A 24,511-nucleotide genomic window follows, 5' to 3' on the forward strand; every position below is an offset into this window, starting at 1 on the left:
GTAACTAAATTTATTTTAAAATACTCCAACAAGCTTCCCCCCCACACACTAACCTAATCTGCCTACCTAATTAAAACAAATTTAAATGACTGTTCTGGTCATAGACTATGTAAGCAATAGATAACTCAAATATTTGGTAAATAATGCTTTATCTATTTTTCTAAGCATTTCTTAAGTACAAAGTATTAAAAGTAATAAAACTCATTTTGTTACCACGTATCAGATATAATTATTTAGATTTATAGAATATTACTGATAGCATTTTATTATAGTATCAAATCTAGTATAAAAGTTAATCTTCCGAAAGCATCGTACATGTTAAGGTGGAAGCAAATACATATACCACGCACCCTCCCCGCTAATGTCACCAACATTGGTACACTTTATTTAAAAATAGCTCATTGCCCCCTTACCTTATCTGATGCATCTGCTTCAGGGACTTTTGAAGATTCTACCACCAGTGGAACAAGATTTGTAGAGTCTTCACTGGAATTAAAAGACTGCAATTTTAATTCTTCATCTAAAACTTCACTAGTGGAGTCTTCCTCTTCTGTTATAACTGAGGTCTTAAGAGAATCATCCATTATCTCACCATTCATAGGCTCTAATTCAGATTCCTACACCATTAGGAGAGGAGAAAAAAAGGCATGATTACAAACTAATTTATTTATCATGCATGATGGATCCCTTCTCAGTGCCTACCTATCCTACACCAAGACTCAAATTTACAATATTATAAGGCATAGGTTAAATAATAGTCTTACTGTGGGAAAGGGGAAACTGATAAGGCAGTATCAGCAAAATAAAATAATCCTAAGTACCACATGCTTCCATTGCTCTTAAGGAAAGATGGGGCAGGACCAGGATGCTCTGTGGACACATGATGTGAGTCAGAGATTCAATGAAAAGACCCTGTCCATTTCTCGTTCTTTCTTACAGGGCAATCGTGGGAGGAACATTTTCAGAAAAAAGGCACGAAAGGGAGTATAGACTTGATGCTAGCTCTTTAGATAACACCAGCTGTTCAGCATCTGGAATCTTTGGGGCCTATGGGAAATTACGGTTCACTTTGCCAGAGGTAGGAAGCACTACCAGTCTTATGGGAAGTTCAGTTTGGGAACTGCTTCTTGCTGGAAGGAGAGAGCCAAAGTCTCAGTCAACACCAGGGTAACTTCTGAACAATCCTGCTCCTTGCATCATATCATTAACATGTGGAAATGCTATTTGATAACATGAACTCTCCAATTTCTAAAATCCAGTGTTTACCAGATTAATTCTATTTAATGTCAAGTATTTCTAATTAATCCTACTGACATTCTAATAAGGGAAATTTTATTACCATTATTAGAATTATAAAACTGATAGCCAACAAACATGGAAAAATGCTCAACATCACTAATTATGATGGTTAATACTGTCAACCTGACTGGATTGAAGGATGCAAAGTATTATTGCTGGGTGTGTCTGTAAGGGTGTTGCCAAAGGAGATTAACATTTGAGTCAGTGGACTGGGAGAGGTAGATCCACCCTCAATCCAGCTGGGCACCATCTAATCAGCTGCCAGCATGGCCAGAATAAAAAGCAGGCAGACAAACATGGAGAGATGAGACTGGATTAGCCTCCCAGCCATCTTTCTCCCATGCTGAATGCTTCCTGCGCTTGAACATCAGACTCCAGTTTCTTCAGCTTTGGGACTTGGACTAGCTTCCTTGCTCCTCAGCTTGCAGACAGCCTATTGTGGGACACCTTGTGATGGTGTAAGTTGATACTCCTTAATAAACTCCGCTTTATATATACACACCCATCCTATTAGTTCTGTCCCTCTAGAAAACCCTAACAGATTTTGGTACCAGAAATGGTTCTAAAGGAACCAAGTATTAAGGATGGAGTTTTTTCTTAGGTTTTGGGGTGTCTAGAGTTGGCTCCTTAATATGATCAGACCCCAGAATGCTAAGGACTCTACTTCTAATAGTATGGAGAACACTGATAGTCCTTGGCGTGAACTGTTTTGAGCTATGCAAAATAAATGCATTTGACACTCCTGATTCACCACTCGTGAGAGGGAAGAAGTTTGGTGACTCTATACATAATACCTTTGACCAGATGTGGAGAACTAAGGAACATAATGAAGTTAGTTGGTTGCTCCTAAGTTCACTGGACAAAGTGATGAAAGAAAAGGATGAACTCAGGGACTCTTAACTCCCAGCTTCAAAAGCAGATACTCACTTCAAAAGCCCCGAGTGAGTCTTACCTCCTATAGACAAAGAGTTGAAATGGTGGAAAATCAGACACAACCTCTCATCACGTGAGTGGCTGACCTGCAGCAATGAAAGGTGCATGCACAGCCTCACCAGGTGTCTACTATTAAAGTGAGGGCATGGATTAGAAAAGAATGGGACTCTGAACTTGGAATGGGGACATGTGGGAGGACCCTGATGAAGCTGGGGACATGGAGCTTGTAAAACTCTGATAAGCATTTTTTGCCAGAAGAAACAGCTTCGCCATCCCCAGTAGTGGTAATATAACCTCAGGAGAAGAGAATCAGCCCTGTTTGCTTCTAGACATGTAACTAGACTCAAGTCCCGGCAGGCCCCTAGAGATGAGGTTCAGAGTGTGACCCACAAGGAGGTGTGCTACACTTGAAAAGAACTGCTGGAGTTTTCTAATTTATATAAGCAGGAATCTGGAGAACAGGCATGGGAATGGATATTAAGAGTGTGGTGGAAGATGGTGGAAGGAACACAGAATTGGATTAGGCTGAATTTATTGATTTGGGCCCACTAAGTAGGGACTCTGCATTTAATGTTAACACTCAGGGAGTTGTAAAAGGTTCTAATCACTTATTTGCTTGGTTAGCTGAATTATGGATTAAAAGATGGCCCACTGTGAGCAAGATGGAAAAGCCTCATCTCCCTTGGCTTAATGTAGAGGAAGGGAACCAAAGGCTTATGGAGATTGCGATACTGAAGTGGATTAGTCACTTTAGACCTACTCATCCCAGCTGGGAGGGTCCAGCAGATATACCTTTGACCAATGCTTTGCATTAACAGATTTGTGAGGGTAGCACCTGAATCTTTGAAGAGCTCTATGATTGCTATTCTCTGTATGCCAGATCTAACAGTGGGAACCACACTTAACTACAAAATTTAAATGCAATGTGAATAACTGGATCCTGAGGTGGCAGAGGCCAAGTGGCAGTACTCAACCATCAAAGGCAAGGTGGGCAAGCTACTACTGTGATGGACAGCAGAGGCAAAGCACCAATCAGAATAGTCCCTTCTGTAGAGCTCTGGCACTAGCTAATTAATCACAATGTTCCCAGAAATGGAATTGAGAGGAAGCCTACTGCATTCCTACTTAATTTATGTAAGTGGAAAATTTCCAGGTTGAATGGACAAAAGACTAATTTGAATTATTAAAAAAAGAGAATCACAGCCCCTCAATCAATTTCCAGATTTGAGCCAGTTTACAGACCCAGAACCCTTGAATGAAGCCCCTTAAGGAAGAACCCCACTACAGTACCAATAATTTATGCTGTGAATCTTTATCCCATCCTTCCCCAAGGAGACCTCTGGCCTTTCACCAGGGTTACTATGCATTGAGGAAAGGGAAATGATTAGACATTTTGAGGACTACTGAACACTGGTTCCAAGTTGATGTTGCTTCCAGGAGACCCAAAACATCATTGTTCCTCCAGTTAAAGTATGGGCTTGTGGATATCAGGTAATCTAATGGAGTTTTAGCTCAGGTCTGACTTACAGTACATCCAGTGGGTCCCCCGGACTCATCCTGTGGTCATTTGCCCAATGCCAGAATGCATAATTGGCACAGACATATTTAGCAGCTGGCAGAGCCCCCACATTGGCTCCCTGACTGGTAGGGTGAGGGCTATTATGGTGGGAAAGGCCAAATGGAAACCATCAGAGTTGCCTCTACCTAAAAAAATAGTAGATCAAACACAGTATCGCATCCCTGGAGGTGCTGTGGAGATTAGTGCCACCATCAAGGACTTGAAAGGCGCAGGAGTGGAGATTCCCACCACATCTCCATTCAACTCTCCTATTTGGCCTGTACAGAAGACAGATGGATCTTGGAGAATGACTGGATTATCATAAGCTTAACCAAGTGGTGACTCCAATTGCAGCTGCTGTACCAGATGTGGTTTCACTGCTTGAGCAAATTAACATACCTCCTGGTAAGCAGCCAATGATTTAGCAAATGCCTTTTTCTCCGTTCCTGTCCATAAGGTCTACCACAAGCAATCTGTGTTCAGCTGGCAAGGCCAGCAATATACCTTTACTGTCCTACCTCAGAGATATATCAGCTTTCCAGATTTGTGTCATCATCTTGTTCGAAGAGTCCTTGATCGCTTTTCACTTCCACAAGATATCACACTGGGCCATTACATTGATGACATTATGCTGATTGGATCCAGTAAGCAAGAAGTAGCAAACACACTGGACTTATTGATGAGATATTTGTGTGCCAGAAGATGGGAAATAAATGCAACTACAATTTAGGGACCTTCTACGTCAGTGAAATTTCTAAGTGTCCAGTGGTGTGGGACCTGTTGAGATATTCCTTCTAAGGTAAAGGATAAGGTGCTGCATTTGGCCCCTCCTACAACCAAGAAAGAGACACAACACCTAGTGGGCGTATTTGGATTTTGGAGGCAGCACATTCCTCATTTGGGTGTGTTACTCCAGCCCATTTATCGAGTAAACCAAAAGGCTGCCAGTTTTGAGTGGGGTCCAGAACAGGAGAGGGCTCTGCAACAGGCCCAAGCTGCTGTGCAAGCTGCTCTGCCACTTGGGCCATATGACTCAGCAGATCCAGTGATGCTTGAGGTGTCAGTGGCAGAGAGGGATGCTGTTTGGAGCCGTTGGCAGGCCCCTATACATGAATCACAGGGAAGGCCTCTAGGATTTTGGAGCAAGGCCCTGCCATCTTCTGCAGATAACTACTCTCCTTTTGAGAGAGTACTGTTTGGAGTCTTTGGCAGGCCCCCAAAGGTGAATCACAGTGGAGGCCTCTAAGATTTTGGAGCAAGGCCCTGCCATCTTCTACAGATAACTGCTCTCTTTTTCAAAGGCAGTTCTTGGCCTGTTACTAGGCTTTAGTGGAAACCAAACATTTGACTATGGGTTATCAAGTCACCATATGACCTGAACTGCCTATCATGAACCGAGTGTTTTCTGACCCATCTGCGGGTCATGCACAGCAACATTCCATCATCAAATTGAAGTGGTATATACGTGATCAGGCTTCAGCAGGTCCTGGAGGCACAAGTAAGTTACATGAGGAAGTGGCTCAAATGCCTATAGTCTCCACTCCTGCCACCCTGGCTTCTCTTCCACAGCCTGCACCAATTGCCTCATGGGGCGTTCCCTATAATCAGCTAACAGAGGTAGAGAAGACTAGGGAGGACCTGGCTCACAGATGGTTCTATACAATATGCAGGCGCCACCCAAAAGTGGACAGCGGCAACACTACTACTAGGAATCTGCAGCACTACAGCTCCTTTCTAGGACATCCTTATCCTGAAGGACAGCAGTGAAGAGAAACCTTATCCTGAAGGACAGCAGTGAAGAGAAATCTTCCTAGTGGGCAGAACTTCAAGCAGTGCACCTGATTGTGCATTTTGCATGGAAGGAGAAATGGCAAGATGTGCGATTATATACTAATTCATGGGCTGTAGCCAATGGTTTAGAATGATGGTCAGGGACTTGAAAGAAACATGATTGGAAAATTGGTGACAAAAAAATCTGGGGAAGAGGTATGTGGATGGACCTCTCTGAGTGGTAAAAAAAAACTGAAGATATTTGTATCCCATGTGAGTGCTCACCAAAGGGTGACCTCAGCAGAGGAGGATTTTAATAATCAAGTGGATAGGATGACTTGTTCTGTGGACACCACTCGGCCTCCTTCCCCAACCACCTGTCATCACCCAGTGGGTCCATGAACAAACTGGCCATGATGGCAGGGATGGAGGTTACATATGAGCTCAGCAACAAGAACTTCCACTCACCCAGGTTGACCTGGCTACGGCCACTGCTGAGTGCTCAATTTGCCAACAGCAGAGACCGACACTAAGCCCTTGATATGGCACCAGTCCTCAAGGTGATCAGCCAGCTACCTGGTGGCAGGTTGATTATCATGGACCTCTTCCATCATGGAAAGAGCATAGGTTTGTCCTCACTAGAATAAACACTTACTCTGGATATGGGTTTGCCTATCCTACATACAATGCTTCTGCCAAGACTACCATCCGTGGACTCATGGAATGCCTTATCCACCGTCACAGTATTCCACACAGCACTGCCTCTGATTAAGGCACTCACTTTACAGCTAAAGAAGTTCAGCAGAGGGCTCATGCTCCTGGAATTCACTGGCGTTACCATATTCCCCCATCATCCTGAAGCAGCTGGACTGACAGAATGGTGGAATGGTCTTTTGAAGTCAGAATCACAATGCCAACTAGGTGACAATACTTTGCAGGGCTGGGGCAGAGTTCTCCAGAAGGCCATGTATGCTCTAAATCAGATCCAATATATGGTACTGTTTCTCCCATAGCATATATTGGTCCAAGAATCAAGGGGTGAAAATGTAAGTGGCACCACTCACCATCACCCCTAGTGATCCACTAGCAAAATTTTTGCTTCCTGTCCTCACAACATTACATTCTGCTGGCCTAGAGAGTCTTAGTTCCAGAGAGGAATGCTGCCACCAGGAGACACAACAACGATTCCATTAAACTGGAAGATTGTCACCTGGACACTTTGGGCTCCTCCTACCTTTAAGTCAACAGGCTAAGGAGGGACTTACAGTGTTGCCTGGAGTGATGACTGTTGCCCACCCTGTCACACTCTCACAAGCCTGAAGGGCAGCATATGTAGCTGCTAATTCCTTCACTATCACTGTGAGTGACTGACCCAGACTATCAAGATGAAATCAGTCTACTACTCCACAATGGAGGTAAGGAAGAATATGCGTGGAATATAGGAAATCCCTTGGGGTATCTTTTATAGTATTACTATGCCCTGCGATTAAGGTCAATGGGAAACTACAACAGCCCAATCCAGGTAGGACTACAAATGGCCCAGACCCTTCAGGAATGAAGGTTTGGGTTACTCCACTAGGAAAAAAAACAGCACCTGCTGAGGTGCTTGCTAAAGGCAAAGGGAATATAGAATGGGTAGCAGAAGAAGGTAGTCATCAATACCAGCTTCGACCACTGGACCAGCTGCAGAAACAAGGACTGTAATTGTCATGAGCATTTCTTCCTTATTTTGTTAAGAACATGTTTGTGCATGTATACACTTGTACTAAGAAAATATCTTCATTTTATTTCCCTTTTCCTTTATCACGTGACATAAGATTTATTGACTTCATATCAGCATTTAAATGTTAACTCTATGTAATAGTATTTGGGTTGGGGGTTTCCAGTTGTACAAAGGACAGCTGTATTATGTTAGGTGTAATTATGACCTTATTATTGTCTTTATTTGAAGATTATGTATGAACTCAGGAAAGATGTATGGGTTCAAGCTGACAAGGGGTAGACTTGTGATGGTTAATACTGAGTGACAACTTGATTGGATGAAAGGATGCAAAGTATCATTCCTGGGTGTATCTGTAAGGGTGTTACCAAAGGAGATTAACATTTGAGTCAGTGAACTGGAAGACGGAAACCCACCCTCAATCCAGGTGGGCACCATCTAATCAGCTGCCAGCATGGCCAGAATAAAAAGCAGGCAGAAGAACATTAAAAGATTAGGCTGGCTTAGACTCCCAGCCTACATCTTCCTCCCGGGTTGGCTGCTTCCTTCCCTCAAACATTGGACTCCAGGTTCTTTAGCTCTGCGACTTGGACTGGCTTCCTTGCTCCTCACCTTGCAGATGGCCTACTGTGAGACTCTGATCATGAGTTAATACTTCTTAATAAACTCCCTTTATATATACATCTATCCTATTAGTTCTGTCCCTCTAAAGAACCCTAATATGCTAATTATCAAGGAAATGCAAATTAAAACCACAACTCAATACCACCTTACTCCTGTAAGTATGGCCACAATAAAAAAATAATAGTTGCTGGAGTGGATATAATGAAAAGGGAACACTTTTACACTATGGTATATATAGACCATGGAATACTACTCAGCCATAAAAATGAATGAAATAATGGCATTCACAGCAACCTGGATGGAGTTGGAGACCATTATTCTAAGTGAAGTAATTCAGGAATGGAAAACTGAACATTGTATGTTCTCACTCACAAGTGGGAGCTAAGCTATGAGGATGCAAAGGCATAAGAGTGATATAATGGATTTTGGGGACTAGAGGGAAAGGGTAGGAGGGGGTGAGGAATAAAAGACTACACATTGGGTACAGTGTACACTGCATGGATGATGGGTGCACCAAAATCTCAGAAATCACCACTAATGAATTTATCCATGTAACCAAACACCCATCTGCTCCCCAAAAACTATTGAAATATTACAAAAATAAATATAAAAGTATCATTTCATGAGGCTTGGTACAGTGGCTCATGCCTGTAATCCCAGCACTTTGGGAGGCCAAGGTGGGCGGATCAGGAATTCAAGACCAGCCTAGAAAACATAGTAAAACCCCATCTCTACTTTTTTTTTTTTCTTGTCAACTCTTAGGATATGCTTAAGTTACTAAAACCCCGTCTCTACTTAAAAAAAAAAAAAAATACAAAAACTAGCCAGGTGTGTTGGTGCACCTGTAATCCTGGCTACTTGAGAGGCTGAGGCAGGAGAATTGCTTAAACCCAGGAGGCAGAGGCTGCAGTGAGCTGAGATCACATGTATTATTTCAGGAAACAGAGGAAGCAGGAGCTAAATCAAAGTGACTTAAGAAAACAAAATTGGCTGGGTGCGGTGGTTCACGCCTGTAATCCCAGCACTGTGGGAGGCTGAGGCAGGCAGATCCACCTGAGGTCAGAAGTTCAAGACCAGCCTGGCCAAAGTGGTGAAACCTCATCTCTACTAAAAATACAAAAATTAGCTGGGGATGGTGGGGGGCACCTGTAATCCCAGCTACTAGGGAGGCTGAGGCAGGAGAAGCGCTTGAACCTAGGAAGCAGAGGTTGCAGTGAAACGAGATCATGCCATTGCACCCCAGCCTGGGCAAAAAGAGCAAAACTCCATCTCAAAAAAAGAAAAAGAAAACAAAATTGATAATATAGTTTCACTTATTCACCTGCCTACTGGATTTAGCAAACAGCTAAAAGATTTTTCAAGAAACGTAAGAACATATGAAAGAAGAAATAGGGAATCTGTGGAAAGGAAAAGACTGAAGATATTTAAGGAAAAAAATGGAAATGGATAGAAGGAAGAAAAAAGAAAATAGCGATAAATATCTTAAAGTTGCAGAAATCAACCCAGATGAAGAGTTTACTTATTTACCAAGGGTTTATATATATGTATATTTTTTCCATTGTTTAAAAAACATGAATTTAGTTATTTTTCCAGAATTTTGTGAGGTCAATAGTGATCAAATATTTTTTTTTTCTAGATTACTAATTCCTGCCCCTCTAACTAAAATGGGGGTGCAATTGAAGGTTTAGTGGACCTGAAAGCATTCTAACTGGTTCTATTAGGTAGATCATATCATTTGTGTACTCAAGTGTGTTTAATTCCACAAATTAACTTATATTTTAAATGCACTGAAGGAACTTACTAAACATCCCTATTTTATCTTCTATATAACTCAAACTTTTATAAACTCAAACTTCATTATAACTCAAACTTTTTAAAACTCAATTACACTTGTAATTTTATCCTCTTCCCCAACTCTAGTACCTGACCTTGCTTTTTAACACTAAACACAATTTCTAAGGCTCTAAAATATATCATTGTATTTTTCTAACAATATATGATTAAGAAAGTTAAAATTTTCTTTACTTATTTTCACTTTTCTATTGAATAAGTGATCTCATACCTTTTCACCATCTTGCTTCTCTTGCTGTGGCTGGGTTTCCGGTGCTGGCCATGCATCTTTATCACTGCTTTCATCCTCAAATTCAATCCCTCTCTGTTCAGGTTCTTCCAGAAATTCTTCTGGGCTGTCTGAGGTGCATGCAGTAGACTCCAATCTAAAAAACAAAAGAAAACTATTCTCACTTGTTTTACTAAGGATAAATATAAAATCTCAAAAGTCCTTTCTTAACAAAGTAACAGTTTAGAGAATCAACTATATGTTGACAACTTCAGATTTTAGAAGTCTAAAACCAATCGCTTCATCCTCTTATAATATTACCATCTTCTCAGTTATGTAAACTAGACCCTTCTTTTATTCTATCTATAACTTATTGGGTCTTTTTTTTTAACCTAATTTACACTGAAGGACCATGGACTTTATTCTATTAGAATGAACATATCAATTTACCTGGGGCAGTCGTAGTTTACAGACTTTTGTCCATAATTGTGGATACTGGCATAATTATTAGTGATGCTCCTTTCATTCTCAGAAACGTCACCTTGGACAACACATTATGTGGTTTAGTTCTAACTCCAAAAAGGCCTTTCAAATATATTCCTGACTTTCTATCTGGACCACTGTAACTTACCTTCCCAATTTATATTCAGACTTAGTACATCTTCATCAAGGCTTTCAGAGCTGTCTTTCTAATATATATTATCTGGACCTGTGACACCCCAATTCAGAAACTTCTTGGTGGTTCTCTAAGCTTAGTGAATAAAGTGTACCTTCTTTGAAGGCCTAACATGACTAGACCCTTATATATATATTTTGTTTGTTTTTGAGACAGAATCTCCCCCTGTCACCCAGGCTGGAGTGCAGTGGCGTGATCTCAGCTCACTGCAACCGCTGCTCCCGGGTTCAAGCAATTCTCCTGCCTCAGCCTCCCGAGTAGCTGGGATTACAGATGTGTGCCACCACACCCAGGTAATTTTTGTATTTTTAGTAGAGACAGGGTTTTGACATGTTGGCTAAGGCTGGTTTTGAACTCCTCACTGATCCACCCGCCTCAGCTTCCCAAAGTGCTGGGATTACAGGCATGAGCCACTGGGCCCAGCCTAGACTCTTACAATTTTATTTACCTTATTTATCAGTTATCTTTAGCAACATTCTGCCTAGCTTTGTGCCTTTGCTCATGTTAGTGCTTTAGTCTAGATACAATAGCCATGAGACACACTTCATTATTTTACATTTAAATTAAAATTAAATGAAACAATTCAGCTCTTCATTTGCACTAGCCATACTTCAAGTGTTCAATGGGCACACTGGCTAGTGGCTACATACTGGGCGGCACAAGTACAAAACATTTCCATCATTGCAGAAAGTTGTTTCACATCCTTGGTGTAGATAAGGGGTCAGCAAACCTTTCCTTAAGACATTGTGGACCATATGGTCTCTGTTCTAACCACTCAACTCTGCCACTGCAATGCAAACGTAAGTAAAAATATATAAGCTTAATAATATATAAAAACATATAAGCTTACTAAACAATAATTTAAAATATATCAGCTTAATGAGCATGGATGTCTTAAACAATAAAATTTTATTCACAAAAACAGGTAGCAGGCCACATTTGGCCTGCAGGCCACAGTCGGTCGATCTTTTCACTAGAAGGTCTTCTTTTCTCCCAACTCTGCTTGTTGAGTTTCTACTGATATTTGAAGCCCAGACCCAAATGCCAAATCTCTCCATCCCCTCAATTAGAATCAAACACTCTTTCCTCTGTATCCACAGCATTCTGCACTTCCCATTATTGTACTGTCACAATCCACCTCACAGTGCTTTTAACTGTGTATATCTCTCTCTTTACCCCGAGGCAGTCAATCCTTTGAAAGCAAAGACCATGTTTTGTTCCTTCATGTGTTTGAGGAAACATTCAAGCATTAAGTCCTACTGTTCTGTTTATGAAAAGCAAACAAAATCCCACAATAATTCTGGAAGGTTCAATTTAAAATATATTGCTACCCTTCTAAAAAGGGTACTATATCAAAATATTGCTCAGTGAGAAAACTATTTTTCTAAACTCATTTTTTTAATTACTAGATTTAAATATTTCCTTATATCTATCTTTAACATTACAAATTTTTCACCAAAATATTTATATACTTAATTATCCAAATTTTAAATTATTTGTATAATGAGATTAGCATAGCTACAGAATTCTCTACTTGACTAAAATAACTGGACAGTTAAAATAGCAAAGTTATGAATTAACTGTGACTCAGGAACAGCTGGCTGAACTGTAGAGCAAAAATCTAATTTTATTATGAAATGTAGAGTCTTGCTTTAAGATGCAAAGAAAGACAAAGAATAAAGTTGAGCCTCAAGTGTTCCATTGATTCAGTTGGCAACTAAATTCCTAGAGGAAATGACTGTACTATTTATGGTTTATCACTAATTTATAAATTATATCCAATAGCTCAGTAAAATGAATCAATAAAGTAAAATTGAGGGTATTTTAAAACTGACTAGAGCCTGTTCGCATTGACTGCCCAGAATCTGTAAATCCTCCGCTCCAAGCCCGTCTGGACTCCCTCGGCCCCAGTTTTTTCTCCTTGGAAAACACTAAGAATAATGTCACTGCATCAGTTTTTACTAGAGCCAATCACCCGTCATACCTGGAACAGGGATAATACCCAGATTGCCCTCAGTCCTAATAATCATGAAATGCGCATCTGAAAGAAGAACGGGAGCCAGTGGGTGAAAGCTCATGAACTCAAGGAGCACAATGGACACATCACAAATATTGATTGGGCTCCCAGGAGCAACCGCATCGTCACTTGTCGGGCAGATCGCAATGCCTATGTCTGGAGACAGAAAGATGGTGTCTGGAAGCCAACCCTGGTGATGCTGAGAATTGCACAGCTACTTTTGTGAAGTGGTCACCCCTAGAGAATAAATCTGCTGTTAGAGGTGGAGCATGACTCATTTCTGTTTGTTACTTTGAGTCTGAAAATGACTGGTGGGTGAGCAAGCACATTAAAAGTCGATTTGCTCCACAGTCCTCAGCTTGGATTGGCATCCCAATGTATTGCTGGCAGCAGGATCATGTGACTTCAAATGCAGTGTTTTCTGCTTACATTAAAGAAGTGGATGAAAAGCCAGCCAGCACATCCTGGGGCAGCAAGATGCCTTTTGGGCAGCTGATGTCAGAGTTTGGTGGCAGTGGCTCTGGTGGCTGGGTCCATGGGGGCAGCTTCTCTGCTAGTGGGAGCCACCTGGCTTCGGTCAGCCATGATAGCACCATGTCTGTTGCTGATGCCTCAAAAATATGCAGGTCTCAACTCTGAGGATGGAGTTCCTGCCTCTCCTTAGTGTGTCATTTGCCTCAGAGGCTGCTGGCCATGACTGCTGCCCAGTGCTCTTTAGCTATGATGACCGTGCTACCTTACCTTTGTCTCCAAGTTAGACATTCCAAAAAAAACCATCCAACACAACATATCTGCCACGGAATGCTTCCACAACATGGACAAGAGGGCCACAACTGAGGACCACAACATGATCTTGGATATGCTGCACCAGAATAGCATCACTCAAGTCTCTATTTATGAAGTGGACAAGCAAGGTGTGTCGCAAATTTTGCACTGCTGGCATTGATAGAGCCATGACAATTTGCGGTTTCAAGGGCCTCTGGATAACGTGAAGCTGAGTGAGCTTCCACCCTCCAGCATGACAAACTGTGGCTGGCCACAGCTGTGCCGTGGAATGTGACGTGGAAGCCAGCCCCAAGAAAACACTGAAAACGTGTATCACACCAATACTATGTGGTTTTGTTTGAATATAAAATTGGTGAAAGTGTTGGTTTTTTAAAAGCAGTTTTTTGTTTGTTTGTTTGTGGTTTCATTCCATTATTGTACCAAAGCTTTTCTTTAAGTAGTTTATTATGGAAAATTGTCACACTAACTTAAAAGATAGGGTAAGGGAGATTAATGTAAATTACCCACTAGAAAATTAAATAAAAGAACTGAATGTGGAATAAAAAAACTGACTAAATCTCAGCATTACTTAAAACTATGCCATCAAATTCAGCATTGGTGATAATGACTCATTTGGGATAATATAATCACTGGACTGTTCTCCTAGATTTTCACACATGAAGTAAGTTTATGCCAGTCTCTTACTAGCAACTTCTCCCAATAACATTGTCAAGGTAACACTTAGCACTGATAAACAACTAATAATCTTATATAAGAATTCAAATATAAAGAAGGAAAAAAAAGAATTCAAATACAAACTCCTATACCAAAGTCATCTGCTACACAAACAAAATAAACAGCTTCTACCTTAAATGTTAAATACTAATATGAAAGTACAAATAAACAAAAAATGAGAGTAAAATAAACAATTCTTTACTTGTTTATTGAAGCTGTAGATGAAGTCTGGGAAGTCTTTTCATCTTCACCTTGAGAACTGCTAAATTCAGAATCCTGAAACCGCTTTCCAATCTTCGGCCGCTTTAGATTACTACTTCGAGTACGAGTGGAAACAAATGTTTTATCATGACCTGAGGAGGAAAATAACAAAACTGCACTTAGTTGATTACATATTAAAAGGACTACCTATTAAAATACACAGAAATGCAAGAACTACACTAGTTTACACATATCCCCCACGTTACACAGGTTTGCCCTCCCCTCACTTAGGTCAGGCTAAGAAATTTTACAATTTGCATCTTTTTCTAAAATATATAATAACTTTGTCAAGTTATATGAAATGTATAACTCATTCCTCACATTTCCATGTTATCTTGGGTTTTGCAAAGTGTTTTTGCATTTCACTTACATTCTCTCCCAATAATCTTGGAAAATAAACAACACAGACATTACCATCCCTATTTTATAGCTAAGGAAACGAGGAAGAGAGAGGTACAATAGCTTACTCAGTGTTCACATAGCAAAATCAGTGACAGTGGTGGCGTGAGAACCCACATCTGGATTCTAGAGCTGAAAAAGTCTTCACTTACTCAGGGTGATACACCACACACACATGCATGCATACACAGGCACACAGCTCTATTTTGAAGTCTCAAATACTGACATATCAGTTGAATTTCTTACCTTCAGAAGTGCTTGCAAAGGCATCTTTTAAAGAATCAATCTAAAAAAGAGATAGATTTAAATCTAAAGTTTTAGACTATTTTTTCTTCCTATGGATCTATTTCATTTATAGTTTCAAAAAAAAAAACTTGTAAAATGTTTTTCAAATAGCAGTTTTTGTTAAGAACATTTACTTTAAAAATAAAAAGGTTATAGTTCAGCTTCAATTTATAAGACTGAAAACATATGCAAGTCATCTAATATGTCATAGTGTGTCCACTGGTCTCCTAGTTCTGTTCTCAAGCCACCTTCTCTGCTCAGTCCACATGCTTTCCCTTCACTATCCTTACTTCAGCATCTGCTTACCAATGAATCCAAATATGCAATGTAAGCCTCCAAACTTTCTTCCTGATTTCTAAAGTTCTATTTTCAATGAACTATCTCCCAGTGGATGTCCCATCCAATTATATACTCAATCATTCCTAAAATGAACTTTATCTTTCCCCAATATTATTCCCCATCTTGCTTAATGACAATTCAGTCAGTCATTCTAGCCAGAAAACAGTGAGGCAGTAATGACTTCTTCCTATTCCACATTTAATCAATCATAAAGTCTTTCCATTTTAACTGAAGAACCTCTCAAAACTGCCCTATCCTTTGTATTAACATTGCTTTAGTTTATGCCTTTACTCTCTTGAACCTCAACTATTCCAACAGCCTCCTCACTAGTATCCCTCGCTCTAATCACATCCCATCTAAACCCCTCCACCCTGATGACAAAGTGAGACTTTCAAATCACAAATTGCACCATTTCTTTGCTTAAAAAAAAAAAAAAAAAAAAAAAAAACCTTTAATAGCCAACCACTGCTTAGAATACAAATTCTCAACATACACAAAATACCAAGTACCACTTTCATGTCAAACATGCCATCTTCTTTCATACTTCTGTAATTTTTTTACATGGTATCCTCTGGAATGCCCTAACAACCCATGTCACAGAACTCCCACCCACCTTTAAAAGTCAACCTCTCCTATGTACCTCCAATCACTTGCTATAATAAGTAAAGCAATTTTTATGCTGTAGTATTTAATTCTGTATTTCCAACAAAGGACCATCTAGTTCTCCATTGTCTAAGAACCGTATCTTTATATATCCAGTGCTTGCCACAGTAACTACTTTATTCATCCATTACATGCTTACTAAAACTCCACAATATAGTAGACACACAGCCTTCAATTTATAGAACAAAAGCAAGGGAGCAATTGTGACAAATGATATGACAAAAATCTTGCTTCAAGAAACTTGTAGTCCCAACAAGGAAAGGTTAAAATGTAAAGACGGATAAATAAAAGGCACAAAAAGTATCATAAGAGAAATATATATTAATGTTTTATGTATAAAAATAGGAAAAAATACAGCTGGGTGCAGTGGCTCATGCCTGTGATCCCAACACTTTGAGAGGCCGAGACAGGTGAATCACGAGGTCAGGAGTTCAAGATCGGCCTGGCCAACATGGTGAAACCCTGTCTCTACAAAAAATACAAAAAAAAAAAAAAAAAAAAAAAAGGAAAAATAGATAACAATACCATCATCACCTGAAGAATAAATCATGTAGTTGAAATAAACAAAACTGTGGTTACCGATAAAAAGAGATATAACACAAATAGTTTAATATGATAAACATTTTCCTTCAACTATTTAAAACATTAAAGTAATATAAAGAATAGAATTTCTAAAATCTTAATTAGGTTAGATTCTAAAATCAAATTTATGCTGTCAACTGTGATATTGTACCATTGTAATATATTCTCACTCAAATGACAAATCTTAAATTATTTGGATTACTGTAAAGTAAATCATTGCTCTCATTACATTTACAGAAGAGTAGATTTTCTACTTTCCTTGATTTTATGATAACTGGCCAATACTAAATGAATCTGTGTATATCTGAGAAATTTAGACTGAATAGAACAGGAGCTTACTCTCAAGTTTGAATTTCCAAATGTAGGGGGAAAAAAAACAAAAACCCAACTCCTTATATATAGTTATATTATTTGTTATTCTTAAAAATGGTTACAAATTTTTTACTCAAATAGAGTCAACTCTCACGCTCATTAAGACAGAAAATAAGCACAAATAATTCCCTAAAGCAATTATTTATACAATATGCCTATGTATTTACATAGGCATATTCAACACTCACTAAAAATAAACTTAGATACACACATACAAAAATGCAACTGTAATAAATGCCATCCCCCAAAACCCTAGACTTCTAGAGTCCCATCAATGGGCCTGTATTTTAAGTAATACCAAATACCACAAAACATCGGTTCTAGAAAAGGACCTAGTAAGTCCTGTGAAGTTTGGTAATGGGACCTTTCCTTCTACTTTCAGGATACTTAGTATTTGCAAAGTGCATTACATTCTACAAAGACCTAGCATACACAGCCTCAAACGTTATATAATAACTCCGTCATCTTTCACCTACTTACTCCACTTCTGGAAATTTTTATGTTCAGAGAAGTAATTACATATGCACAAGGATTCACATATAAATGTGTTTGCTCCTGGGCAATTTAAAAATGTTAAAAATTTGGGCCGGGCGCGGTGGCTCAAGCCTGTAATCCCAGCACTTTGGGAGGCCGAGGCGGGTGGATCACGAGGTCAAGAGATGGAGACCATCCTGGTCAACATGGTGAAATCCTGTCTCTACTAATACAAAAAATTAGCTGGGCATGGTGGCGCGTGCCTGTAATCCCAGCTACTCAGGAGGCTGAGGCAGGAGAATTGCCTGAACCCAGGAGGCGGAGGTTGCGGTGAGCCGAGATCGTGCCATTGCACTCCAGCCTGGGTAACGAGCGAAACTCCATCTCAAAAAAAAAAAAAAAAAAAAAAAAATTGTTAAAAATTTAAGGATTCTATGTTAAGGAAACAAATAATGGCATTTAATTAAAACAGATAATAGAATAGTGTGCTGCTATTTAATAATCATGTTTTAATGATTTAATGCCAAAGAAAATGCTTCCAATATTACATTACTGGAGGAAAGCAGTCAGAAGCAATCTAAGAGAATAAAAATATAATATATACAGATACATGCTTTATAATATACGATATTAAATAAATACGCAAAAATGTTTAACAGTGGCTATAGCTGAATAGTGGAACTATATATTTTTATTTTCTTCTATATTATTTTATGTTCATTCTAAATTACCTTTAATTAGCTCATACTTTTAATATCATTAAAATTATTTTTCGAAGAAAATTAAAGTCCTTAGTAATATTAACAGAAGATGCCAGGAAAACTAACACAGTAGAAATTTTTTAACTATAACATTTTTTTAACTATAACATTTAAAACTCAAATATAAGCTGAATCTCTATTTTAAAAACACAAAAATTATTTCCTAGAGTAAACATACAGTGTACCTACAGTTAGCTGCATCTCACTAGACTGATTGTCTTCAGTTCCTGCTTCATATTCTGGAACAGATGCAGGACCATATTCTCCAGACATAGGTCTTTTAGGTTCATTTTGAGAAACTGCTGTGTATAGAAGAATTTTAAAAATTGTAACCCAACCAGTATTTGGTTTTAACTGTAACATTGTACTGACTTTCCTAAAAGCCCTGAAGAGCAGCCTAGACAGAAGGGTCATGAAAATCTAGGTGTGAGATGTTCTCTTCGCCAGTATCTTATAATGCAACATTGCCATTATATACAATGGTAAATAGTTATTTTAAGTATTTAGGGGCTTTGGGGAGAAGTACATGAGATTAGTGGGTACTCTGGACCCCCCTAGTGCCTATTCTATGCCATTTCAGTAATCGATGTTTATTTCTTACCCACCAATTCCTACTGAGCTGTTCTAGGTCTCGTTATTACTAGGAACTCAAACGTTAATATAATCAGAAAAATTCAAACTTCAGACAAGAAATTCTGTTACTAGAATGATCACATTACAATACACCACTATTCTGGACTCTAAGACACAACCGTTATTAGCCACTGCTTTTTAAACTGGACTTGTGTGCCAGCAAGGATAGGCTACCAAAAATAAATAAGTAAACTGATGTTCAAACTGAAAACACTCCTACCTGGTATTTTAAGTGTTTCTCTCTGTAATGCTCTGGTGACTGGTATTCGCTGGTACCAGTGTCCAACACCTTCAACTTCCCAAAGGAGTTCATGATCTCCTGGATACTTCTCAAAGTACTGCTTGCAAGCTGAAAAACACATTTAGAATTTTCTAGAAATCTCAAATATCCACTGTTTTGAAAATCAGAAGATGGAAAGCTTCCTAACTCACTTAATGGGGCTTACATGACCTTGATGCCAAAACACCACCAACACAACTCAAGTACACAGTAGTCTCATTTATAAATAAAAATTCTAAATAAAATTCCAAATACAAGTTTTAACATGACCAAACAATAAACATCCTTTAAAAATGTACTTCGCTTTTAAAGAAAAACATGATTAAATGTTACTGAGGTGTCCAACACAGAACTGAATAAAAAGACTGTCAGACTCAACAGTGTAAAAATACCAGTTCTCACCAAATTAATCTATAAATTCCATGCAATTGCAAACAAATCCCAACATAACTTATTTTTTAATAAAACGACAAAACTTGATCCCAAATTCCAAAATGAAAGAATAAAGGGTAAGAAAATATTCAGTAAGTATAACTATTATACATCAATTTTAAAACTATGAAAAAAAAGAAACAATATTCAGGTCAATTTTGAAGAAGAAAAATAAGGATAGAGACTTGTCCAAGTAAATACCAAGAATCATTATAAAACCACAGTAACTGAAACAACCTAGTACTGACATAAAGATATATAAACAGACTGTGGGGTGGGAGGGAGGAGAAGAAAAATACCAAAAAACAAACAAAAAACCCACAAATAAATAACAAAGAAACTCCACTAGGAAAGAACCACATATAAACTACAACTTGCCAAATGATGGAAAAGGCATTATATTTCAGCAAATAATGGATAAACTACTAAAATAATGGTGCTAAAATAAAAATCCTTATTAAAAAAAATAATAAAGTCAGATCCTGACCCCACATCAACATAAATTCTAAACAAATTCTAAGACCTAATGGGAAAAACAAAATGTTTAAAAGTAAACATAGGAGAAAAGGGTTCAGATGGATTCCTTATGAAAGACACAAAAATCACAGTCCATGATGAAAAATTATGATCTATTAAGATCTAAAACCTAGTATATATCAGGACTGTGCAACAGAACTTTCTGGGATGACAGACGTGTCCTATCAACAGCACTGTCCGATACAATAGCCACTAGCCACATGTGGCTACTTAGGAAATGAACTTATATTTTTATTTAATATTAATTAACTCTAACTTATATTTAAATTAGTGACTACTGTATTGAACTGCACCCTTCTACATGAAAACGATACCAGAAAGACACAGATTAGAGACATTTAGAGTAAAACAAAGGATTAGTACTCAGAAAATATAAAGAATTTCTAAAATGGAATTCAAAAGACAAGGTTATCCCAAATAAAAACTAGCAGAGACTATGAACAGGAAATTTACACCTTATGAAATCTGAGTGGTCAATAAACAAAGATAAAGATGATAAACTTCACTAGCTGCCAAGGAAAGATAAGATAAAACAAGAAGATAAGATTTTCACACCTGTGGGATAATGACAAGCACCAAGAAGAATAAGGGAAATGGAAACACACACTCTGCTGGTAGGAGAATAATTTTGCAACACAAAGTTGAAGAGACACATTTTATGATCCAATTCTACTTTGAGGTATAAACCCTAATACCTTATACAGATATTCCTGGACTTACAATGGGGTTACATTCTGTTAAACCCATCATAAATTGAAAACACCATTAAGTCAAAAACGTATTCACTACACCTAACCTACCAACCATCATAGCTTAGCCTCACTTACCTTAAATGTGTTCTGAACACTTACAGTTCAGAACACAGTCTACAACCTACAGTTGGGCAAAATCATCCAACACAAAATCTATTTTATGATAAACTGTTGAATATTTCATATACTTTATTGAATACAGTACTCTGTAGAGTACTGGTTGGTTGCCCTTGTGATCACCTGGCTGACTGGGAGCTGATTGGCAGCCACTGCCCAGCTTCATGAGAGAGTATCATATCATTAGCATAGGAAAAGATCAAAATTCAAATGACTGTTTCTACTAAATAAGTATCACTTTTTACCATCATAAAATCAAAAGTCAAACCATCGTTAAGTCGAGAGCCAGCTGTACATATGCAGAAAACATTTATAATATTCATTACAGGACTATTTTTAATGGGGACCTAACCTAAGTGCTCAACCGTCAGGAAAAATATGAATAAACTGTAATATGTATATAATAAAAATACTATACAGTATTTAAAATAAATGAGTTATGGCTACCTAAATCAACATTGATAACTCTTTTAAAAATGCTCAGTAAAAATTGGGCCAATAAATGAACACAATGCCACCATTTATGTAAAGCTTAAAAACATATTAAACAAAGTGGTACAGCTACAACGGAAAACAGTTCCTCAAAAAGTGAAACACAAAATTACCATATAACCCACCAATTTTACCCTCAGGTATATTCAAAAGAAATGAAAGCAGAGACTCAAACAGATATCTGTACACCAACGTTCACTAAAGCATTATCCACAATGGCCAAAAGGTAGAAACAACCCAAGCGTCCATCGATAGATGAATGGCCAAACAAAATACAGTATATTCATACAAAGGGAAACTATCCAGCCATAAAAAGAAATGGACTACATCATGGACCTCAAAAACATTATATTTAGTCATGTAAGCCAGACACAGAAAGACAAATATTCTATGATTCCATTTAGACGAGGTACCTAGCATGGGCAAATTCATAGGGACAGAAAGCAGAAAAGAGGTTGCCAGAAGATGGGAGTAGGGGAAACGAGGAGTTAATTGTTTAATGGGGAGAAAGTTGATGTTGTGGATGATTAAAAAGCTTTGGCTATACACAGTGGTGATGGGTACAAAACACTGTGTGCAAGAGCCACTGAACTGTTCACCTACAAATAAGGTATTATACACAACTTTTTACCACAACAAAAAACTGTTTAAAAAATAAAGCACACTAAATAATATTTTATAATGTTTACAGACATAAATATGAAACCATAAGCAGGAAAATAAACACCAACTTCAGGAGTGCAATTATCTCTGGGGAGGAAAGGAGAATGATATTAGGGAAGGATTCAAAGAGAACATCGACTGTATCTTTTATTACAATCAATAAACATTGTATTTAGTTCTATCTTAAACTAAAATAAAAATGGCAAAATCTTAACATCTGTTCAATCTAGACTTGGTACAGAAATTAGGATACTAGTCTATCCATTTTTTCCCTGTATATTTGAAAATATTTTTCATATGTTCTGGGTTTAGTTTCCAAAACTTAAAGGATGGAAGAAGCTGGAGAAAACCAACACAACAGGCCACAAAACAAAACAAAAAGGCATGGCTAATAAACCAACTGTTGAGATAAAATAGAACACTGATAAGTACTTCCAAAAGGAAAGAAAAAAGGAGAAAAAAACAAATGGAACAAATAAAGAATAGTAGGATGGGAGATTTAACTAAATAATATCAAAACTTACTTGAAATAAATGCATATAGATTAAGAAAAGGAAAAGGCCAGGCCGGGCGCGGTGGCTCAAGCCTGTAATCCCAGCACTTTGGGAGGCCGAGGCGGGTGGATCACGAGGTCAAGAGATGGAGACCATCCTGGTCAACATGGTGAAACCCCGTCTCTACTAATACAAAAAATTAGCTGGGCATGGTGGCGCGTGCCTGTAATCCCAGCTACTCAGGAGGCTGAGGCAGGAGAATTGCCTGAACCCAGGAGGCGGAGGTTGCGGTGAGCCGAGATCGTGCCATTGCACTCCAGCCTGGGTAACGAGCGAAACTCCGTCTCAAAAAAAAAAAAAAAAAAAAAAAAAAAGAAAAGGAAAAGGCCATGAGAAAGAATTAACAATATACACAAAGAACTCATATCCAAGATACATAAATAACTCATAACTCAGTAAGAAGACAAGCAATTCAACACAAACATAAGCAAAAGATATGAACAAACACCTCACTTGTTCTACCCTTTTTTAGGGCATATGATTACCCAATAATTACATGAAGAGATACTCAAAATCTTTAGTCTTCAGGAAAACGCAAACTGAAACCACATAATAAGTGAGATAGCATTATCCACTTACTACTAGGAAAGGCTAAAATTAAAGAGATTGACAAAACCAAGTGTTAATGAGTATATAGAGCAACCAGAACTTCCACACATTACTAACGGGAATGCAAAATGACATAACTACTCTATTAGAAACAAATTTGGCAACTTCTCAAAGTTAAACACAATCATAAAATCCAGTAATGACACTCCTAGGTATTTGCTCCAAGGAAATGAAAACAAATGTCCATACGAAGACATTTTCATGCACCTTTATTCATAATAGCCAAGAAAGAAAAGAAACCAAATGTCTATCAATAGGCAGATAAATAAACCATGGTATAATCAAAGTGAGAAATACTCAGCAAGGCCAGATGTGGTGGCTGACGCCCATAACCCCAGCACTTTGGGAGGCCAACACGGGCAGACCACCTGAGGTTGGGAGTTCCAGACCAGCCTGACCAACATGGAAAAACCCTGTCTCTACTAAAATTACAAAATTAGCTGGGTATGGTGGTGCATGCCTGTAATCCCAGCTACTCAGAAGCTGAGCTCAGGAGAATCATTTGAACCCAGGAGGCAAAGGTTGTGGTGAGCCAAGATCACACCATTGAGCTCCAACCTGTGCAACAAGAGCGAAACTCCGTTTCAAAAAAAAAAAAAAAGAGAGAAATACTCAGCAAAATAAAAAAAAGGAATGAAGTATTGAGACATGCAACATCAGTAAGCCTCAAAAATAAGATGCCAGACATAGAAGTATACACACCATATATTTTTCATGAAACTCTAGAGAAATCTAATTGGTACTGACAGAAAGCATATCAGTGCTTGCCTGGAGTGAGTTTGGAGGGGAAGGAAGCTGGGGGACTGGTGCACAAAGGGAACTTTTGGAAACGAAGTATCTATCTAGATTGTGTCTACAGTAGCAGGGTCCATACATTTGTCATAAGTCATTAAAATGTACCCTTAAAATTGGTGTATGTTATTGTATATAATAAATCATAACTTAATAGATTTTTTTTTTTTTTTGAAACAGGATCTCGCTCTTTCCCCGAGTCTGGAGTGCAGTGGCTCACTGCAGCCTTGAACTCCTGTACTCAAGTGATCCTCCTGCCTCAGCCTCCTAAGTAACTGAAACTACAGGCGCACGTTACTAGGACTGCCTAGTTTTTTTTTTTGGAGACAGAGTCTTGCTCTGTCACCCAGGCTGGAGT

The 24,511-nt window shown here is 38.5% G+C and overlaps 1 protein-coding gene and 1 pseudogene across 6 annotated transcripts in view; one reads left to right on the forward strand and one right to left on the reverse strand.

Annotated features, from left to right (window-relative positions):
* FAM169A (family with sequence similarity 169 member A) overlaps positions 1-24,511 on the reverse strand; it is a 72,767-nt gene that overhangs the window by 12,346 nt on the left and 35,910 nt on the right. For all 6 annotated transcript variants that reach the window (XR_010342603.1, XM_021673215.2, XM_012462163.3 and 3 more), the window contains 6 exons: positions 19,146-19,274; positions 18,482-18,594; positions 15,063-15,102; positions 14,359-14,509; positions 9,967-10,120; positions 414-617 (listed from right to left, as the gene is read on the reverse strand). Coding sequence is in view for 5 of the 6 variants with exons in the window: in XM_021673215.2 (XP_021528890.1) it covers positions 414-617; positions 9,967-10,120; positions 14,359-14,509; positions 15,063-15,102; positions 18,482-18,594; positions 19,146-19,274 (791 nt within the window). In the remaining variant the exon portion in view is untranslated. The remainder of the gene's footprint in view (positions 1-413; positions 618-9,966; positions 10,121-14,358; positions 14,510-15,062; positions 15,103-18,481; positions 18,595-19,145; positions 19,275-24,511) is intronic.
* On the forward strand, positions 12,580-13,648 carry LOC105723906 (actin-related protein 2/3 complex subunit 1A-like; annotated as a pseudogene).

The sequence above is a fragment of the Aotus nancymaae genome, unplaced genomic scaffold (genome assembly GCF_030222135.1).
Source record: "Aotus nancymaae isolate 86718 unplaced genomic scaffold, 86718_ANA_hifiasm-v0.15.2.pri h1tg000014l, whole genome shotgun sequence".
NCBI lineage: Eukaryota > Metazoa > Chordata > Mammalia > Primates > Aotidae > Aotus > Aotus nancymaae.